This window comes from Xenopus laevis, chromosome 7L (genome assembly GCF_017654675.1).
Source record: "Xenopus laevis strain J_2021 chromosome 7L, Xenopus_laevis_v10.1, whole genome shotgun sequence".
Taxonomy (NCBI): Eukaryota; Metazoa; Chordata; class Amphibia; order Anura; family Pipidae; genus Xenopus; species Xenopus laevis.
In genome coordinates, this window is record NC_054383.1 from 139,375,686 (window position 1) to 139,397,584 (window position 21,899).

At 45.9% G+C, this 21,899-nt stretch overlaps 2 protein-coding genes across 2 annotated transcripts; both read right to left on the reverse strand.

The window, feature by feature from the left end:
• Positions 1 to 1,542: 1,542 nt before the first annotated feature.
• On the reverse strand, positions 1,543 to 5,462 carry LOC108705058 (guanylin-like). Its single transcript, XM_018241836.2, has 3 exons — positions 5,357 to 5,462; positions 3,024 to 3,222; positions 1,543 to 2,064 (listed from the first exon to the last, which is right to left on the reverse strand). Exons 1-3 carry the CDS (start codon positions 5,414 to 5,416, stop codon positions 2,000 to 2,002), a joined length of 324 nt encoding a protein of 107 aa, XP_018097325.1. The 5' UTR covers positions 5,417 to 5,462; the 3' UTR covers positions 1,543 to 1,999.
• Positions 5,463 to 9,039: 3,577 nt separating this feature from the next.
• On the reverse strand, positions 9,040 to 20,410 carry LOC108705068 (putative beta-lactamase-like 1). The gene is made up of 9 exons (XM_018241853.2): positions 20,312 to 20,410; positions 19,956 to 20,183; positions 15,584 to 15,661; positions 14,841 to 14,982; positions 14,220 to 14,329; positions 13,759 to 13,916; positions 13,084 to 13,325; positions 12,415 to 12,520; positions 9,040 to 12,074 (listed from the first exon to the last, which is right to left on the reverse strand). The coding sequence occupies exons 3-9, from the start codon at positions 15,602 to 15,604 to the stop codon at positions 11,096 to 11,098; spliced, it is 1,758 nt and encodes a 585-aa protein (XP_018097342.1). The 5' UTR covers positions 15,605 to 15,661; positions 19,956 to 20,183; positions 20,312 to 20,410; the 3' UTR covers positions 9,040 to 11,095.
• Between the last annotated feature and the right edge of the window lie 1,489 nt (positions 20,411 to 21,899).

Consider the following 21,899-nt stretch of genomic DNA (forward strand, 5'->3'; position numbering starts at 1 on the left):
GAAAGAGAACAGCCCAGCAGCAGGAAGTACAGAGAATCAGAGCTCTGTACCTGGGTAAGTACTGGGGGAGATTGGATTCACTTACCCAGGGGGAGGTTCCTGTCTGACCATGGGAAAGAGAGCAGCCCAGGAGCAGGAAGTACAGAGAATCAGAGCTCTGTACCTGGGTAAGTACTGGGGAGATTGGATTCACTTACCCAGGGGGAGGTTCCTGTCTGACCATGGGAAAGAGAACAGCCCAGGAGCAGGAAGTACAGAGAATCAGAGCTCTGTACCTGGGTAAGTACTGGGGGAGATTCACTTACCCAGGGGGAGTTTCCTGTCTGACCATGGGAAAGAGAACAGCCCAGGAGCAGGAAGTACAGAGAATCAGAACTCTGTACCTGGGTAAGTACTGGGGGAGATTGGATTCACTTACCCAGGGGGAGGTTCCTGTCTGACCATGGGAAAGAGAACAGCCCAGGAGCAGGAAGTACAGAGAATCAGAGCTCTGTACCTGGGTAAGTACTGGGGGAGATTCACTTACCCAGGGGGAGTTTCCTGTCTGACCATGGGAAAGAGAACAGCCCAGGAGCAGGAAGTACAGAGAATCAGAGCTCTGTACCTGGGTAAGTACTGGGGGAGATTGGATTCACTTACCCAGGGGGAGGTTCCTGTCTGACCATGGGAAAGAGAACAGCCCAGGAGCAGGAAGTACAGAGAATCAGAGCTCTGTACCTGGGTAAGTACTGGGGGAGATTGGATTCACTTACCCAGGGGGAGGTTCCTGTCTGACCATGGGAAAGAGAACAGCCCAGGAGCAGGAAGTACAGAGAATCAGAGCTCTGTACCTGGGTAAGTACTGGGGGAGATTGGAATTCACTTACCCAGGGGGAGGTTCCTGTCTGACCATGGGAAAGAGAACAGCCCAGGAGCAGGAAGTACAGAGAATCAGAGCTCTGTACCTGGGTAAGTACTGGGGGAGATTCACTTACCCAGGGGGAGTTTCCTGTCTGACCATGGGAAAGAGAACAGCCCAGGAGCAGGAAGTACAGAGAATCAGAGCTCTGTACCTGGGTAAGTACTGGGGGAGATTGGATTCACTTACCCAGGGGGAGGTTCCTGTCTGACCATGGGAAAGAGAACAGCCCAGGAGCAGGAAGTACAGAGAATCAGAGCTCTGTACCTGGGTAAGTACTGGGGGAGATTCACTTACCCAGGGGGAGTTTCCTGTCTGACCATGGGAAAGAGAACAGCCCAGGAGCAGGAAGTACAGAGAATCAGAGCTCTGTACCTGGGTAAGTACTGGGGGAGATTGGATTCACTTACCCAGGGGGAGGTTCCTGTCTGACCATGGGAAAGAGAACAGCCCAGGAGCAGGAAGTACAGAGAATCAGAGCTCTGTACCTGGGTAAGTACTGGGGGAGATTGGATTCACTTACCCAGGGGGAGGTTCCTGTCTGACCATGGGAAAGAGAACAGCCCAGGAGCAGGAAGTACAGAGAATCAGAGCTCTGTACCTGGGTGGAGTTTCACCAGACAAAACCAGAGGAATACAGAGAGTAAACACTTAACAGATTTATTTTTAGAAGAACAAATTTCATGTTAAAGTGATTGTTTTACATAACAGAAAATGTTATTTATTCAGCTGACAGTGAAGGGATCAATCACTGATCAATATTAATCAACTTTCCCTTTACAGCACAGTTTTGTTTCACTATTATTCCCAATGGGACACTTTCCTGTATTGAGACCAGAGACCCCAGTTCTGTGGATGAGTCACGTGACTACGGGGAGGTCAGACCCCTTGACCTCCTGGAACACAGGGAGCGGCTGGTGGGAGGGGCTTATTGTGCAGCATGATGGGGCCACACATTGTATTGAGTTGGGGCCCATTACCTGTGCTGCCCCCTGTCTGTACAATTAGTGAATGAACTCAGCAATTCATTAGCACAATATTCCAGGCTGAGCGAATAAAAGAGGCGACTGATTTAATCACAAATAAATATTCAGGGCGACTTCAACATCCTGAGCAGGCGGCGAAGGCACAAACATCACAAACATCAGGCTCGGCCGCAATTTGTTCTGTAAATGAAACGAAAACCAAGTCAGGACCTGTATTAGTCCTACCACCCCTGCTGGGAGTCTGTTCCCTGTATCTATCCCCCTTTCTGTAAAGTATCACTTCCTTATGTTCCTTTCACTCTCCCTCCTATTCCTTTACTGTATTAGTCCTACCACCCCTGCTGGGAGTCTGTTCCCTGTATCTATCCCCCTTTCTGTAAAGTATCACTTCCTTATGTTCCCTTTCACTCTCCCTCCTATTCCTTTACTGTATTAGTCCTACCACCCCTGCTGGGAGTCTGTTCCCTGTATCTATCCCCCTTTCACTCTCCCTCCTATTCATTTACTGTATTAGTCCTACCACCCCTGCTGGGAGTCTGTTCCCTGTATCTATCCCTCTTTCTGTAAAGTATCACTTCCTTATGTTCCCTTTCACTCTCCCTCCTATTCCTTTACTGTATTAGTCCTACCACCCCTGCTGGGAGTCTGTTCCCTGTATCTATCCCCCTTTCACTCTCCCTCCTATTCCTTTACTGTATTAGTCCTACCACCCCTGCTGGGAGTCTGTTCCCTTTATCTATCCCCCTTTCACTCTCCCTCCTATTCCTTTACTGTATTAGTCCTACCACCTCTGCTGGGAACCCCTGCATTTGCAGGCTCTATTATTATTGATAATATTAAAGGGGTTGTTCACCTTTAAATTAACTCTTAGTATGATGTAGAGAGGGATATTGTGAGACAATTTGCAATTGGTTTTCATTTTTTACTATTTGTTGGTTTTTGACTTGTCGCCCATTTGAAAGGTGGAAAGAGTCAGAAGATAAAGGCAAATAAGTAAAAAAAATGAAAATAACTAAATAATGAAGACCAATTGTAACATCGATAAGAATTATCCAGTGTGTAACATACTAAACGTAAACTTAAAGGTGAATCCCAGTGAATGAAGGAGCCAGTGCTTGACATGTTGCTGAGCCCAATACCTAATCTATAGAAGACGTCTCGGGCCTCAGAGCTGACACAGACTCTCTCAAACACGTCAGGAAGATTCGGGTTGGTACAAACTTTCTCTACAGAGGATTTCGATATTTCCTTCTGTACTCGGCTCTCAGGGTCCAACTCCTGGTCCAGAACCTCCTTCAGCTTTTTAACATCTTCCAGATTGAAGGTGAAATCCCCGTCCTGCACAAACGAGGAGAAAATCCCATTAGGAACAGGGAAGGAGACGCAACCTGCAGTGAGTTATAGTTCAACCATAAATCATTTCCCAGTGAAGAGCAATAAAATGAATTTATATTTGTTACAGGATCACAAACAGTAAATAGTCTGTTCCCATCAATAGTAAGAAGCTGCCATATTGATTGGTGAGTGGAGCTCCGCACGGCTCTGTATTTATACAACTTGTTTATTAATGACCTGGAGGTGCCATTGAAAGTACTGTTTCTATTTGTGCAGATGATACTAAATTGTGCAGAACTATAGGTTCCATGCAGGATGCTGACACTTTGCACAGTGATTTGTCTAAACTGGAAAACTGGGCAGCAAACTGGAAAATGAGGTTCAATGTTGATAAATGCAGGTTATGCACTTTGGCAAAAATAATATAAATGCAAGTTCTACACTAAATGGCAGTGTGTTGGGAGTTTCCTTAAATGAGAAGGATCTTGGGGTCTTTGTAGATAACAAGTTGTCTAATTCTGGGCAGTGTCATTCTGTGGCTACTAAAGCAAATAAAGTTCTTGTATAAAAAAGGGCATTAATTCAAGGGATGAAACATAATTGTGTCTCTTTATAGGTCCCTGGTGAGGCCTCATCTGGAGTATGGGGGCAGTTTTGGACTCCAGTCCTTAAGAGGGATATAAATGAGCTGGAGAGAGTGCAGAGACTAAGTGCAACTAAACTGCTTAGAGGGAGGGAAGAGTTAAATTATGAGGGGAGACTGACAAGGTTGGGGTTGTTTTCTCTGGGGGAAAAAAGGCGCTTGTGAGGGGACATGATTAGACTTTACAAGTACATTAGAGGACATTATAGACAAATAGCAGGGGACCTTTTTACCCATAAAGAGAATCACGTACCAGAGGCCCCCCATTAGTTAATACAGACATGTGTAAAGTCCGGCCCGGGGGCCGATTGCATCCTGCTTTCAAATTTACACCGGCCAACAGCCTCCGTCATGAAATTAATAATAATCGGCCGACCGTCTCAGCCTCGTCTGTTTACCTTCACCGCAATCTCTTTATTCTCCCCCCAGACTATACCGTAACCCACACCTCCCAACATTTTGCAAATAAAAAGCCAAAAGCCAATTAAATTAGAAACTTTGTTTCTTTTTCTGGCTGTTCAGTGCAGAGAAAAACTGGATTTTCCAAACGAGCGACTACGGGTTGAGCTGTAAAAAGAGGGACTGTCCCTCTAAAAACGGGACAGTTGGGAGGTATGAAAACCCAACAGGCAGCACTTTGCAAACAAGGAACATCAGTCCAACTTCCAACCCCACATGCAGGAGGGAACGTCTAATAGGGATTGGCTGGAATTTAGGGAGCAGATTTAAATATGGTGCATAATAAAGTGACATGTGAATCAGATGCTGACGCCGGTGATATTGACACAAATAATGTGGGACTGTTAATTATCACTATTGTTCTATAGACCAAATCTTTTCACTCATGTGCCCAAATATTACGCCATTCCTGTAATTTAATGTTAATGTCCGTCTGAATGGTCGGCCCCCCACACGTTTTCACCTCATCAAATCTGCCCCTCGTTGCAAAAAGTTTGGGCACCCCTGTGTTAATGACTCGGACATAATATCAACGGCTATTGTGATACTAAACTCTACAATTAATACAGACATCGGTGTATATCGTTTATATATATATGAGTATATAGATGGGAGTCGCTATTCTCAGGATTGACGTGTTTCTCAGGGCCCCTCACAATCACTAAATTTAAACTACAGTTTATTTTTGGAGTTGAGATCTTTGAATGTTCCTCTCAATACCCTCAGCATCACCAATGCTCCGGTGCAACTATACATAACACAAAGCACGTCCTTACAGCCCAGTCAGAATAATGGGGTGTTGAAATGCCGGGGGAACCCCCACACTGTGGCTCCAGCAGAGGGTATTTCTCTTATAACCCTTTCACTGCCACTTTGCCCACCCTGGGAAGGATTTTGGGGGCGTATGAGGACCTGAATGGAAAAACATTCCATTGAATTGAAAACATTCCTAAATTAGCAGCTTCATCACAGCACAGGATGGGTTAATTAATTCCCCTCCCCTGAGGAACACAGAATTCTGCGGGGGTCACTTACCTTCACAATAACGCACGTGGCGCAGGGAATGAGCAGCACCAGGACGCAGAGCCACCTCATATTGGGACAGTCTCTCCGGCACCTCCGAGGGTCTCGCCCTTATATCTCACACTTTGGTTACTAAGTAATCGGACTTGGCACACGGCAACGATGAGATCAATAATCTTTATTGACTTGGAGCCACAATCACCTGACTTTATTACTATTGATACAAGGCATTTTCCCAGCATCCCCCGGGCCTCGGACACAGCAGGGCTCCAGCCTGGGGTACAATATGGGGAGTCTTATCTCCAGGGCAACTGTCATTTTATTTAGGGCTGTTAATTCTTTGGGTGTCTCCTTTGCCCCATCCTAATCCCAAATCTGCACAGACTGAGCCACAAGGAATATTTGCCACAAGGAACTTGGCACTGCCAGTTATGGACTCTTATTTGGACTCCAACATGTCCCAACTCACCACATATCACCCCAAAGCTCTTATATCAGGGAACGGTTCCCCATAAAAATACCAACCATATCCAGTTGTCATGAGACTGTAACTCATCTGCATTAGACCCCCTAGGAACCCCGTAATAAGTGAATCCAATCTCCCCCAGTACTTACCCAGGTACAGAGCTCTGATTCTCTGTACTTCCTGCTCCTGGGCTGTTCTCTTTCCCATGGTCAGACTGGAACCTCCCCCTGGGTAAGTGAATCCAATCTCCCCCAGTACTTACCCAGGTACAGAACTCTGATTCTCTGTACTTCCTGCTCCTGAGCTGTTCTCTTTCCCATGGTCAGACAGGAACCTCCCCCTGGGTAAGTGAATCTCCCCCAGTACTTACCCAGGTACAGAGCTCTGATTCTCTGTACTTCCTGCTCCTGGGCTGTTCTCTTTCCCATGGTCAGACAGGAACCTCCCCCTGGGTAAGTGAATCCAATCTCCCCCAGTACTTACCCAGGTACAGAGCTCTGATTCTCTGTACTTCCTGCTCCTGGGCTGCTCTCATCCCCATGGCCAGGAACTATAGTGAATTGACCAAGTCTTGAAGACATGGGTAAGTTGAAGACAAAGGGTAAATGGTGGGACATTAGAGCCAATCGTCAGGTGAAATCTGAGGGTGTAGACAAGCACCCCATTTGGGAGAGTAAAGGAAATATTACGGGGGGGGGGGGAATTATGTGGTTCTGCCTTTTCTGGGGCGGTGCTGGGGTAACTGAGGGGCTGGACAGTAAGTTCAGTATATAAGATACAACACATTGGGGCTCATTTATCAACACTGTGCAAATTTGCAATAACCCATGGCAACCAATCAGATCGCTGCATTCATTGTTCTACTTGCAGCTGGTTTCAAAAAGCTAATCATTGATTGGTTGCTATAGGTAACTGCCCATGGGCAAATTTGCCCAGTATTGATAAATGAGCCCCAATCTGTTTGAGGCTTCCCCTTTAATGTGATATAAAGAGAATATTGAGGTGATGGTATTTGGGGGTGCAAGGGCCAGTGAATGGGGCAGAAGAAATATAACGGTAGGGGTGGATAAGAATATTTGCCCTTTGGAGTCAGTAACTGTTGGGTAATCAGACAAGAGATGAGATAGGGCAGAGGTGGGGCAGATAGTGGGCGCAGACTGAAAGTTGGGAGAATATGTCGGAGCCAATTAACAGCCAAACACTTATTCTCCTTAATGAGCCGCTGAGCTGTGATTGGACTGATGACTGGGCTCCTAATCTTATCGAAGTCTGGATCTGATAGTGCAGATAGTGCTCTAATGTTTTACAGACACCAATTCATCTCCATAAAATCATCTCGTCGGGTTCAAGGGCAACTTGTTCTTGTGAAAGCTCCGGCAGGCGGCACTTTGTAGCTGGGTGCCAGCAGACTCATGCCAACCCATCCCTGGGGCAGAGACATTAACATGACTGTTTGTTTGGTGCCCATGGAGAATATACACTAAAACCTGCACCAGGCAGCAGAGCTGTAAGTGAGCCCTACAGGTAAGTGTGAGCGGAACCTCATCTTTATTGAGCCCGGGCAGGATCTGCCTCATGATCTGGTACCAGGGCCACTTACCTGACCACATGGGGCCCCATCCTCACACACAGCCCAGGGGCCACACAATGGCAGAGAGACGGCAGAACATGGTGGAGTTTTCATGCCCTTCTTTTCTGCTATGTGGTTGCTACAATCACTGCCCCTAGCAACCTGATCCCATTATATGCTCCACTGTAGATAAGGACAGATGGACAGAAAACAGGACCTTGATTATTTTCCGTTCATGTTGAGTGACAGGTATTGAGACCAATCACTGCATATTTATTATCCAGCACCACCGGCTCCCCCACGCCACTAGCCTGTCATTCAAACAGATACAGGTTGTGATGGTATTGAGACAAAAATAAGGGTGGGCTCTACTCGCAAGAGCTTACAATCTAATTCTCTGTGAAGACACCTACACACAAATTTGGTCAGATCTTTATCCACATACACCTTTCTTAGGAGCTTTCTCTCTAATCATCAGGACAGAAATGGTATGGCCCTGGGCACTTCACATGTTAATGAGCGGTAAGAGATTAGGGATAGAGGGGTGAGAAGGTGGAGCAGGGGTCTTGGGGGGCTGCACTGATCTGACCCAGAGCCAAACTACATCTACTCTCCATACATCTCTATGATATGTGTCATAGTCATCACTCATCTACTCTCCATACATCTCTATGGTATGTGTCATAGTCATCACTCGTCTACTCTCCATACATCTCTATGGTATATGCTACAGTCAAAGTCATCAATCGTCTACTCTCCATACATCTCTATGGTATGTGTCATAGTCATCACTCGTCTACTCTTCGTACATCTCTATGGTATGTGTCATAGTCATCACTCGTCTACTCTTCGTACATCTCTATGGTATGTGTCATAGTCATCACTCGTCTACTCTTCGTACATCTCTATGGTATGTGTCATAGTCATCACTTGTTTACGCTTTATACACCTCTATGGCATGTGCCACAGTCATAGTAATCAATTATCTACTCTCCATACATCTCTATGGTATGTGTCATAGTCATCACCTCTCCATACATCTCTATGGTATGTGTCATAGTCATCACTCATCTACTCTCCAAACATCTCTATGGTATATGCTACAGTCAAAGTCATCAATCGTCTACTCTTCATACATCTCTATGGTATGTGTCATAGTCATCACTCGTCTACTCTTCGTACATCTCTATGGTATGTGTCGTAGTCATCACTCGTCTACTCTTCATACAACTCTATGGTATGTGTCATAGTCATCACTCGTCTACTCTTTATACACCTCTATGGTACGTGTCACAGTTATCACTAGTCTACTCTTCATACATCTCTATGGTCTGCTACAAGTCTGTAGGGACAGAAGCTGCATTTAATGAATATAAACACTATAATAAATGTTGTAAATCAGCAACCCGGAAGGCAAAGAAAGGAAATGAAGAGTTAATTGCAGCAGAGGCTAAGACTAACCCCAAAAAGTTTTTTAAATATATTAATAGTAAAAAGATGCAGGTTGAGAGTGTTGCTCCATTAAATAATGGTACCAGTCTGGTTGTAACAGATACAGAAAAGGCAAATGTGTTAAATCAGTTCTTTTCTTCAGTGTATACAATAGAGGAGTGTGAGTTCCCAGGCTCACTTTATAGCTGCACTAATGGCTCAGCTCAATCTAGTCAGTGGCTGACTCAGGATATGATTCAAAAAGCTTTAATACAAATGAATGTAAACAAGGCTCCAGGGCCTGAGTAGCCTGTGTTGCAAATGGTGATTCACCATCACCCCTCCCCCACAGACCCCCCATATCAGCGAGTGTCACGGAATAACGTAACCCCCAGCCAGAACCAACCGGTTGCCTTATCCACAGCCTGAAACTCACAGCAATATCTCCAGCGCCAGGGGAATTCTAGGGTGGAACAGTCCAGGGGTCAATTAGTGCCAACGATCGTAAAGATAATGAACGGCAACAAAAGTGGGTCATAAAGAAGGAAAGTGAGCAGTGCTGAACTGCTGTCACACGACTCATGAACCAACACAAGTCACTGCTCAGTCTCCAGTGAGGGGAACTGACGGGTATTAAACCTGTGGGAAATTAATACATAGATAATAGACAGACAGACAGACAGACAAAAGGCCAAGTAACACAAACAATAAACAAATATAAAGAGGAGTCAGATATCAAATGCTCCATCTACCAATCACTGGGGAGAGAATACAGACGGGCCCCATGTCTGGAAAGGCTACAGACGCCCAAAGACAGACAGACAGATCCTGAGTATGTACAGACTGAGGGCCACAACTTGAACTGGGACGGCACAGACAGACCTACAGACCCAGAGAGAGCAGATAAACTGCACATCCATAAGCAGCCACAGTATATAACTAGTTACTCGTCGTCTTAACATACTGCTTCCACCAAAGGGTTAACTTGTGCCCCATTATGCGCCGAAAATATTCATTTAATATTTCATATTAATGTTACACTCACATAAAGTCTCTCAGTAGAGAATAAAGGACAAGTAAACCATTGCCATACAGAAGAACTCAATAGTGAGGGGAGTTAAATACAAGACCCACCTATTGAGGGGAGAGGGGGCAACACCCCTGAATGACTGTGAGCTCAGTTGCACATCTCAGCGTTGGCCAGCAGATGGCAGCACAGCTTTGCCCAGGGTATTGCATTAAATTAAATAAAAATTCAGGACACAAACTGGGGGATTAGTATCAAATCTCCTAAAGAGGCTCAGCCTTTAATAGACATCTAGGGGGGGGGGTCCAATCAGAAGCGGTGCTGGGGGGGGCTGCATGATCAGGAATTAGGGATTTATCCTCGGAATAACAGGGACAGCGTCAGACATTTCTGTGATTAATGTGCCACATACACTCCTTGCCCAGCCCCCCAATACTGCCTGGCTCTAAAGTTGCCACCTGGTGGGTAAATGATGCCCAGTGCCCTCCACACATAGTTCTCAGCCCAATAGATGGAGCCAGTCCCACACCCACATCTGGGCATTTGAGTAAAGGGAAACTAAACACATAAGCTAAGGTTGGTGGCAATTGTACAACTGTATACAAAGCAATGGTGGGAATAATGTCACACAGTGTCGGACTGGCCCACCGGGATACCTGGAAAAGTCCCGGTGGGCCACGGTGTCAGTGGGCCCTTATGCTGCTAGACATGTGGCCTATTTAATGCCCATTCCCTAAACAAAGATGATAAATGGATGGAATAATAGATTATAGTATGTAAAGAAAAGAGACTAGGCAAAAAGAGGTTGAGTGAGGAGAGGAATAATAATACTACTAAGAGTGGGCTCCTGGTCTAAGATTAATTGGTGGGCCCCTAGTCAAAGGTTTTTGGGTGGGCCCCCGGTGTCCCAGTCCAACACTGATGTCACACACATTTACACAAACACTTTCCTGAGTATTAGGTGAGGGGTTTGTACAACAGGCAACACTACTGCCCAGTTCTGCTACATAAGGGCAAATACATGGATAACATCCACCAACTCTAGTGTATCCAGAGAACCCCAAGCTGCTAAAGGGCAAATAGGGGATGACGAATTATCTCCCACAATAAATACAGGTGCCAGTGTTCTGATGCCCGGGTCATAGCAGCTCATGAGAAGATCCAAGAGTTAGCTTCCAAACCCAACACACAGCAGGTTTATGAGGCATTAAATGGGTCTTGAGCACTGACACCCCATAACATGAGGTTTGGGGGTTCCTAGGTGTAGAAGATGGGTTTGTGGTGAATGCGCATGACACTATATGTGTTCAGTCCTGGTGCATCAAAACCAGGAGACAAACCATGAGAGTCCAAAGAGTAGAAATGGAAGAGCTGCCGGTCCTGGGTTTCCAGAGAGACAGAGGCGGAGCCCAAGTGCAGGACACACGGATACTCCTTCTCAAAGACAACCTGGAAGATGTGCTCCTCAAGATAATGGAGCTGGATGGTTCTGTAATGCTCTGGAATGAGCTGCTCCACGTGAGGACCAAATTGCTGCATCACCAAAACCCCCTTGGGCCCAGCCTTGATCTGGTAGAAGGTGAGGTTGGCGTAGGTGTAATAGCCAACGTAGGGTACGGGGTTTGGGGTTGGATTCAGCTGTTTCTCTGCCTCTCGGAAGGCCGTTTCCAGGGCTGGGATGAGGTAACTGTAGGTCTTGGAGACAAGATCTTCTTCTTGAGGTCTTGGCCCAGCCATCAGCACAATGAAACTTATACGGAGTTTTGGGACCAAGGAGAAGGTGGCAGAATATCCATCCAAATCCCCATCCTTCCTGATGATGTCATAGCCAAACTGCTCATTGACCTCCCAAGGGGTGCCAGTCTTATTGGCAAAGTAGTTGCTGGCACATTTAAAGAGGGGCGTCAGCATGGTCTTCAGGGTGTCGGCATCCAGAATGCGCCGATGGTAAGTTCCCAGCAGCACCATCGCCAGTTTTGCCATGTCTGCGGCTGTGGAAAACATCTGACCCGAGGGGCGGTACCATCCCAGGTCGTACAGTGGCGCTACTTGCCCGCTGCCATAGACACCAACTGCCATTTGGGACAAGATGGGGGGCGTGATGTCAAATCCTGTGTCCTCCATTCCCACCCGGTCCAGAATGTTCTCTGTTACCCAGCGCTGGTAGTTTCCTTCTGCCGAGTGTTCTGCCAACACGTGTGCCAGCAGGGAGAATGCCAGGTTGCTATAGTGGCACCTAAAATTCAACCAAAACACGTAATTCAGATTATTTCTGTAATTCTTAGATTTATGCACCCCAATCCTGGAACATTCCTTCAGTCCTTGTAATTTTCAAAACCCTTCCATTAGCTTCCCCTGGCATTGGGCAATAATCTGTCCAGTCATACGACCCAGGCAGAATTACATCTGCCCTCTCATCATTCTAGACTGTAAGCTCTGAGGAGCAAGGCCCATCATGGTGGCACAGCCCTGCTTTAATGTTGGCCCAACCTCATAATATGCAGGACCCTGTTCTACAGTTGTACAGCGCCAAGGAACATGTTGGAGCTTAATACAGTTTGTCATGTGGAACGTACTTTGTGCCAGGATCAGCCACCAACACGTCGTCCTTGAGCAGCTCCAGCGCCTCCTGGGTGCTCCCCTTCCAGAGGAGGTTGGTGGATCTCAGTCGCCTCGGCAGACCTGGAAAGGAAAACAAGTTGCCAGTGATTGAGTTGCTTAGGGGTGGTCAGTCCCCTATAACTGGTACAAGGTCCATAAGATGAGATGCTTGGCAGGGGCAGTGCCAGGGCATGAGGGAAGGGATTGGGATTGGTTTTGCTCCTAACTTGATGCATCTGGTTCTCCTGCTGAGACCTATAGGACCAGCAATAGACTACTGGGGCAGGAGGGGCCCTCAAAAGGCATTTTTAAGGTCTAAAGGTCGCACAGAATTTTTTTTATGACATAATTTTATAAGAATTTGGCCTATGAGCAAATCAGATGATATTTGCACAACATGACATCACTGAGCTGGAGGACCCCCTCATGATGCGGCATTGGAATAGTCCAGTCAACAACTGCCTTTATTTATTCCACACTCACCTGTCTAACTATTTTCCTACTCACCTGCTGCCTTACTAGATATCCTCACACTCACCTGAGTGCTGACATACCCAACTATGCTCACACTCACCTGAGTGCTGACATACCCAACTATGCTCACACTCACCTGAGTGGTCTTTTTAGGATATTCTCACACTCACCTGAGAGCTGACTTGCCATCCTGCGCAGAGTTACAGGGGACGGCCTTGCAGTTGGTGCCCCTTTCTCAGACAGCTCCATGCCATCTGCTGAGTATCTGCGCTCAGGGGCTCGGCCCAGGGGGTTCTTGATGGAGAAATTGGCGACGTATCGCTCCAGGGGGTCGTCCAGAGAGGCAACGACTCCATCTTCCCACAGTTTGTAGAGCATGAGGGTCGGGAAGAGCTTGGATAGACTGGCAATGCTGTGGGTAAATCTGTGATTAATGCCCCATGAGCACAGACTCCACCCACTGTCACTGTCTGACTCCCCTTATACAACCAAGAGTAACCTGCCCACAGACCCACTGGTATCCTAGCAACAGCCCCCCTTTCCATCTTACAAAAGACATGGTACCAGGGTGTGCAGTGCCAAGTGCCCAAGGGGACGGGCCAGTCACCAAAACGAATCCTCAGCTGGCACCACATGCTGACTGCACCCCTGTGCACCCCCACATCACTGCTGTAATATAGAGACACTAGGCAGCTGTATGTCTGATGGATTGCAAGCTCTGCTGGTCACAAAGATTCAGTGGCTGCAGATTATCCAGTAGGTGTAAAACAAGGACCCCCAGCTCCCTAACTCCCTAATCTCTGAGATGAATAAGGGGGGGGGGGCGCAGCCCCAGGATTCCTTACCGATACACAGTGTACTCATTGGGTGCCGCTGATGTGGGGTCCGATCCGTTCCTCTTCCCAAAGTTCCCCGTCCACAGCACCGTGTCGTTATAAGTAACAATGGCTGAAACTGCCGGCAGCCCCGGCTCTCGGATTATATAGCGAAGGTATTTGTCCACCTTGTGGGGGAGGCGAGAGAATATTAGTGGGACAGGTGCCCCCCTCACTCACCCACCTGTGCCCCCCAAACCTCCTCACTTACCTCCTGCCCCCTTCACTGACCCACCTGTGCCCCCCAATCCTCCTCACTTACCTCCTGCCCCCCCCCACTGACCCACCTGTGCCCCCCAATCCTCACTTACCTCCTGCCCCCCTCACTCACCCACCTGTGCCCCCCAATCCTCACTTACCTCCTGCCCCCCTCACTGATGTATATTCCTATATGGAATGAGAGTGATGTTGCCATGGTGATGGCATCTCACCTTTTCCAGGGCCTCTTTCAGGATGGGTATTGGGTGCTCCAGAGGGACCGGGTCTGGGTAACGCGGGCACATTGGCACCACATCCACAATTGCCTCTTTCACCAAAGAACCTGAAACAGGGCACAGATTGGCCAATCACATGACTAGACGTTGGCAAGACGAAGCTTTGGGCATGTTCATCAGAGGGACTTCTCACTGTTCCCCTATAATTTAAATAACTGATCACCTGCAGGGCCACATACGGCACCTAGTGGAGCATTAGTACAATAGCCAATCAGTGCCCCTTCTCAGCAGATGCCCAGGTGAGGGGGTGGAGCTCTCTCTGTTCTCCAATCAGATCTGCTCAGTGGGGCTGTCAGTATAATGAACAGACCAATGGCATGTGCCCATTTGCTTTAGGGTTCGGGGCAGAACCATCAGCTCATACTAATTGGCACCATTGAGACAAGCAGCTTACCTGTGCCCAGGTGGAAGTCAGGTGGGAAGTGTTATTGGCACAGGTGTAATGTCCCATAGGCCATGAAATCTTCCATCATGTTCATCTTGCCCCCAAATTCCCAGCCACACCATTTACAGGGGGCACAGCAGGGGGCATGAGGGCGTTCTGGAGTCAGTACCTACCGGACTCTTGTTTGGGGAGTTTGTATTGCCAGATGAAGCAGCCGGTCATTGTCATGGAAACCAACAGGAGCAGCACCAGTCCCAGGTGGGTCCATTTCATCTCCATCAGCGACACCTTGCCGAAGCTCCGCCTACTGGAGGGCTGCAGGGAAAGGAAAGTGATGCATTCTGGGAAAATGGGTGCAGCAGGGACATGTTATCATTACACCTAACCGATCAACTGAATTGGTTGCTATGGATCGGCTGTGTTAGTAACGGAGTCTGTGGGCAGTTGGGGCTGGTACCAAATAAAATATGAATTCTCTGCAACATAAAGAGACCGGCGGACCTTTTACATGTGACGGAGGAACAACTGCCCCCTACCTGCAGAAACGCTGTATAACAGGGGGACCTGGATATAAATGGGAGGGGCTACAAGGCACTTACTTCTCTCATTGGCTCATTCAGTTCCTGGGAGGTGGGGGGTATAAGATGGACAGAACCACAGTCTGACCCGCCAGGTATAAATCTCCATATACAAAACCCTCCCCTTAGGCTTGTAGTGTCACAAAGCTCCTCCCTCACTGTGGGACTTTGCTTTCTATAGTGGGTGGGGCATAGATTCCATGCAAGTCCCACAATCCATCACTTCCCAATGGAACAAGATGAGGGAGGGGTTTGAATCACTTTGGGAGCCCAAGGGGGGGTGTTGGATTGGGTTCCTTGGGGTAAAGTCTCAGGGGTGCAGTAACATTAACCCTTACCTGTATTGCTCCCCCATCCATTCCTAGGCCACTGGTCTGCCCCAGGGTTATAATGGGAATGTGCCGGGGCCACTGGATCTGCAATGGGACAATTATTAGAGGGAAAGTCAGTTCCTCATCCCAAAACACTGAGTCCCAGCGATTACACGGGATTGTGGGATTAACAAAGTCAGTCTGGCACCTACAGGGGTTAACTGCTCCCTCCCCTGATTGTAAACTGACTTAACTAATTATATACCAAGCTATTAATAGCTGTGCTACCTGCTGCTAGTAACGATAAACTGTGAGTAACTCTAGCTACTACTACCTCTCAGTAACTGTCTATCCTACTCAGTAACTGTCTATCCTAAAGAATCCAGCAAATTAATTGTAGGAGTATGCTATAGACCCCCTAATGTAAGTGAGGAGGAAGAGACAAAGCTCCTAATGCAAATAGAAAAGGCTGCTAGTTTAGGTAAAGTAATGATAATGGGGGATTTTAATTACCCAGATATTGACTGGAGCAACAGTACTGCTAGATCAGTTAATGGGAGCAAGTTTATAAACTTATTGCACGACAATTTTTTAGCACAGGTTGTTGAGGAGCCAACCAGAAAAAATGCTATTCTTGATTTAGTGATCTCAAATGAGCCAGAACTTATAGCAAATGTGCAAGTCATTGAACCCCTGGGTAATAGTGACCATAATGTTATATCATTTAATGTCTGGTGCAAAAAACAAATATATACTGGGGCAACAAAAACCATGAATTTTGCCAAAGCTAATTTTAGTGCCTTGAGGGCTGCCCTACAGAGTATTGATTGGGGCATTAGGTTTTCAGCTAAAAACACAGAACAGAAATGGTTGTCCTTTAAAATGATATTAAATCATTACTGTTCTCAATTTATTCCCTTAAGGACTAAACGTAGAATCTCTAAGAATCATCCTGTGTGGCTTAATACAGAGGTAAAGAAGTTAATGGGAAAGAAGAGAAAGGCATTTAATAACTACAAATCTGTAGGGACAGAAGCTGCATTTAATGAATATAAACACTGTAATAAATGTTGTAAATCAGCAATCCGGAAGGCTAAGAAAAGAAATGAAGAGTTAATTGCGGTGGAGGTGAAAACTAACCCTAAAAAGTTTTTTAAATATATTAATAGTAAAAAGATGCAGGTTGAGAGTGTTGCTCCATTAAATAATGGTACCAGTATGGTTGTAACAGATACAGATAAGGCAAATGTGTTAAATCAGTTCTTTTCTTCAGTGTATACAATAGAGGAGTGTGAGTTCCCAGGCTCACTTTATAGCTGCACTAATGGCTCAGCTCAATCTAGTCAGTGGCTGACTCAGGATATGATTCATAAAGCTTTAATACAAATTAATGTAAACAAGGCTCCAGGGCCTGATGGCATACACCCCCGGGTTCTAAGAGAGCTTAGTTCAGTTTTAGACCAGCCCCTATTTCTGATTTTCTCAGATTCACTGTCATCTGGTATGGTGCCTATGGATTGGAGAAAAGCTGATGTTATTCCAATATTTAAAAAGGGATTACGATCTCAGCCTGGCAATTATAGGCCAGTAAGCTTGACATCTGTGGTGGGCAAATTATTTGAAGGCTTGTTAAGGGATCACATACAAAATTTTGTCCTAATGAATGGCATTATGAGCAACAATCAGCATGGCTTTATGAAGGATAGGAAACTGGCTACAGGATCGGGTACAGAGGGTGGTTGTTAATGGGACATTCTCTACTTGGAGTAAGGTTCTTAGTGGGGTCCCCCAGGGCTCAGTATTGGGTCCACTTTTATTTAACTTGTTCATTAATGACTTAGGGGAGGGTGTTGTAAGTAATGTATCAGTGTTTGCAGATGACACAAAATTATCCAGCCCAATTAATTCCATCCAGGATGTGACACTTGCAACACGATCTTGACTAACTGGCAATCTGGGCAGCTAAGTGGCAAATGAGATTCAATGTTGATAAATGTAAAGTCCTGCACCTGGGATGTAACAATATCCACTTATACCCTTAATGGGACTGCACTAGGCAAATCCATAATGGAGACGGAGCTTGGAGTCCTTGTAGATGATAAACTTGGCTGTAGCAAGTAATGCCAGTCAGCAGCATCAAGGGCAAATAAGGTCTTGACTTGTATTAAATGGGGCAGAGAATCACGGGAGGAGGGGGTCCCACTGTATAGAGCACTGGTAAGGCCCCATCTAGAATATGCCCTACAGTTTTGGTCTCCATCACTCAAACAGGACATTATTGTATTAGAGAGGGGACAGAGAAGGGCAACTAAGCTGGTAAAGGGAAAATCTTAGCTATGAGGAAAGACTGGCCAAATTGGGGATGTTCACGCTGGAGAAGAGGCGCTTAAGGGGAGATATGATAACTATGTATAAATATATAAGGGGATCATATAATAATCTCTCTAATGATTTATTTACCAGTAGGTCTTTCCAGCTGACAAGAGGTCACCCATTCCAATTAGAAGAAAAGAGGTTCCGCCTAAATATTGGGAAGGGGTTTGTTACAGTGAGAGCTGTGAAGATGTGGAATTGTCTCCCTGAATCAGTTGTACAGGCTGATACATTAGATAGGTACAAGGAAGGGTCGGATGCTTTATTCATCAGTAGCTCCTCCCAGCAGACAGGAGGGAGCCAATGAGATTAGAGGAGGGAAAGGGGTGTTACAGGGAGAGCTGGGAAGTGAATCAGGGGTACAGGCTGATACATTAGATAGGTACAAGGAAGGGTCGGATGCTTTATTCACCAGTAGCTCCTCCCAGCAGACAGGAGGGAGCCAATGAGATTAGAGGAAAGGGGTGTTACAGGGAGAGCTGGGAAGTGAATCAGGGGTACAGGCTGATACATTAGATAGCTTTAAGAAGGGGTTGGATGGCTTTTTAGCAAGTAAGGGAATACAGGGTTATGGGAAATAGCTCATAGTCCAAGTTGATCCAGGGACTAATCCGATTGCCATTTTGGAGTCAGGAAGGAATTTTTCCCCCTCTAAGGCAAATTGGAGAGGCTTCAGATGGGTTTTTTGCCTTCCTCTGGATCAACTGGCAGATAGGTAGTTAATAAACAAAAAAAAAAAAAGGTTGAACTCGATGGACATGTGTCTTTTTTCAACCTTACTTACTATGTTACTATGTTACTATGTTACTGCTAGTATATACTATAAACTGTGAGTATTCTATACTGTGAGTAACTATACTGTAAGTAGCTATATACTGTGAGTAACTATATACTGTGAGTAACTATACTGTAAGTAGCTATATACTGTGAGAAGCTATATACTGTGAGTAACTATACTGTTGAGTAGCTATAAACTGTAAGTTGCTGTATACTGTGAGTAACAATATACAGTAAGTAACTATACTGTAAGTACCTATATACTATGAGTAGCTATATACTTTAAGTAGCTATTTAATGTGAGTAACTGTACCGACATCTAACCCTCACTAACAGGTCTTATGTGTGTAAGAATATTACACAAGTATTATGTCATTCAGTGAACCTTACTCTTCGTGATGCTGCATAGTAAACTCTCAGTAGCTTCAAACCGTATTGTGTATAACACATTCCTAGCAACCTTCAGGGAAGTCTATGCAATTGTATTGTATCCCTCATAGTAACTGTAAACTCTAAATGTATTCCATGCTTCAGTAGCAATATCCTATTACTTATGTCAGTGTATAAAATAATTCCCAACAAGATAACATTTCCCCTAGTAAGTATATGGCAAATCTCTAGTAAGTATATGGCAACCCACTAGTAAGTATATGGCAAACCCCTAGTAAAAAGTATATGGCAACCCCCTAGTAAGTATATGGCAAACCCCTAGTAACAAGTATATGGCAAACCCCTAGTAAGTATATGGCAAACTCCTAGTAAGTATATGGCAAACCCCTAGTAAGTATATGGCAAACCCCTATTAAGTATATGGCAAACTCCTAGTAAGTATATGGAAAACCCCTAGCAAGTATATGGCAAACCCCTAGTAAGTATATGGCAAACTCCTAGTAAGTATATGGCAAACCCCTATTAAGTATATGGCAAACCCCTAGTAAGTATATGGCAAACCCTAGTAAGTATATGGCAAACTCCTAGTAAGTATTTGGCAAACTCCTATTAAGCATATGGCAAACTCCTATTAAATATATGGCAAACCCCTATTAAGTATATGGCAAACTCCTAGTAAGTATATGGAAAACCCCTAGTAAGTATATGGCAAACCCCTAGTAAGTATATGGCAAACCCCTAGTAAGTATATGGTAAACCCCCTATTAAGTATATGGCAAACCCCTAGTAAGTATATGGCAAACTCCTAGTAAGTAAATAGCAAACCCCTAGTAACAAGTATATGGAGCACTACACGCACCTCACACGTTGTACATAGTCCCAGGAATCAGCCATATTTATATTTCAGCCAACGAGTGGCTACAGAATTGTCCTGAACCCCCAGGTGAGAAGGTTCTGGTGTTGGTTGAGGGAGGCCCCGTGGGATCCAGTGTTTAGTCCAAGTTCCAGTCTGGATCTATAGGGGGGAAGGGTTGGTTTGTGGGTTCAGTTCCCAGTAGATTCCACGTCTAATGGGTTTTCTTGGTTCCTAAAGAGGAAGAGAGAGAAGAGAATTTCCCATTGTATAAAACTAACTGGTTACTCACAGGAGCTAATGGGGCATCTGCCTCCCAAGCTGCCCCCTGGAGCTCCTATAAATACTCAGACCCTTCTTACCTGTGTCCATGGGGCAAGTGAACTGAGCGATGTGACTCCCAATCTCTGACTCCCCCCCCGGCTGTTCCAGGGGATTTGGACAGAACACGTGACCCGCAGGGAACAGACATGAGCCGGGGGGGGGTGACAGCTGGAGTCCCTGGGGGCCCACAATAATCTCAGGATAATCCCAGTACAGAACACTGGGAACCAGAGGGAACTGGGTCTGCGTCGTAAGGAGGTGGATTGGCCCTAACGACCCAGTGTGAGTTTTTCTGGGTGTCAGAGGGGGCCCCTGATTTGATACCTGCTCCCCCCAAATAACCCCCATATCTCCAGCAGCCCCTGAAGAGAATTACAAAGAATTGGGGAGCAAGACGTTTCCATTTATCTGCTCCATAGATTCTGCCCCTTGGGGATGGACGGGGGGCCACAATTGCACCCCAAAAGCAACAAGCACCTGCCTCACCCCTTCCTCATATCAACCCACCTTTTAGCTGATCCTTATGGGAAAGGCCCATTTCCCCCGTCTGTCATCATACTACAACTCCCCGCACCCCCCGCACCTTTGAGAGAAATATTGGGTGTTGGGGGTCACAAGTGTGAATAATCTTAGGGGACATTTCTTCAGCTGGGGACCCAGGGCTCAAACTGAAAACAAATCAATTCCATGCAGAGGGAGACTTAGATTGTTAGCTCTGCTGCTTCAGCTTCACAATTTTCTGTACAGACGTGGGGGAGGGGCGGCAGGGCCTGTGAGTGGAATTAGTGCAAATCTGTAGCTCCAGGAACAGAAGGAGATTTACTGGGAATTACTAAAAAAATCAATTTCCTCCTGTGCTGCCACCTACAGGCACAAACTGGCATAACCCTCAGACTCACAACTCAACACTGACACCTTGTGGTCTCTGATAGAACTGCACATTCTCGTCCCTTCATCAGGATAAAACACACAAGTGCTACCAGGGCATTTAAAGCATTTGTTTAACGCACCCAATTACCCATAGTTCCCTACTATAAAACTGTCAAATTATTCCTAGAAGATATTTGGTTGTCGGGAATAATAACATCCGACATTCTGCCCAAATGAGAGACTTGTTTAAAGGGCACAACACAGTTTTTACAGACTCTAAAATGTTGGAGCCTCCCATAATGACGAATGAGTCGAGGGCACTAGAGAATATTTACTTTAAGATGAATTAACAACACACAAAGTGAACTTGATATTGAGATGCTACTGAAGTGTTAATTACTTCCGTTTTGATTCTGATTTTTACTTACAAATCCAAGTGACCAGTACGGGGGCTAATGTGGCTCCAGAATACGCGGCACAAATTTGAACGCGAGGACATTTTGGATGGGGACGCACCGAATACACTCTTTTTGGATTCGGCCGAACCCTTTATGAAAGATTCGGCCGAATACCGAACCAAATCCGAACCCTAATTTACATATGCAAATTAGGGGTGGGAAGGAGAAAACATTTTTTACTTGTGATAAAAAGTCACAGATCGTTTTTTCACAGATAATCGGGACAGGGTGATAACGATCCATAGAGTTAATGATAATTTAAACCCGCTGCTGTAAGTAAATAAGGGGCAAATTTACT

Bases quoted from the DNA above. Each gene is read 5' to 3' on its own strand.
- LOC108705058 (XM_018241836.2), bottom strand. From the start codon at position 5,416: ATGAGGTGGCTCTGCGTCCTGGTGCTGCTCATTCCCTGCGCCACGTGC. The intron at 3,223-5,356 runs GTAAGTGACCCC...TCGTTTGTGCAG, and splicing joins CCACGTGCGTTATTGTGAAG to GACGGGGATTTCACCTTCAA. The intron at 2,065-3,023 runs GTATTGGGCTCA...TTTCATTTACAG, and splicing joins AGACGTCTTCTATAGATTAG to AACAAATTGCGGCCGAGCCT.
- LOC108705068 (XM_018241853.2), bottom strand. From the start codon at position 15,604: ATGGATGGGGGAGCAATACAG. The intron at 14,983-15,583 runs GTAAGGGTTAAT...CTTTCCCTGCAG, and splicing joins TGGATGGGGGAGCAATACAG to CCCTCCAGTAGGCGGAGCTT. The intron at 12,075-12,414 runs GTACGTTCCACA...GTTGAATTTTAG, and splicing joins GTGGCTGATCCTGGCACAAA to GTGCCACTATAGCAACCTGG.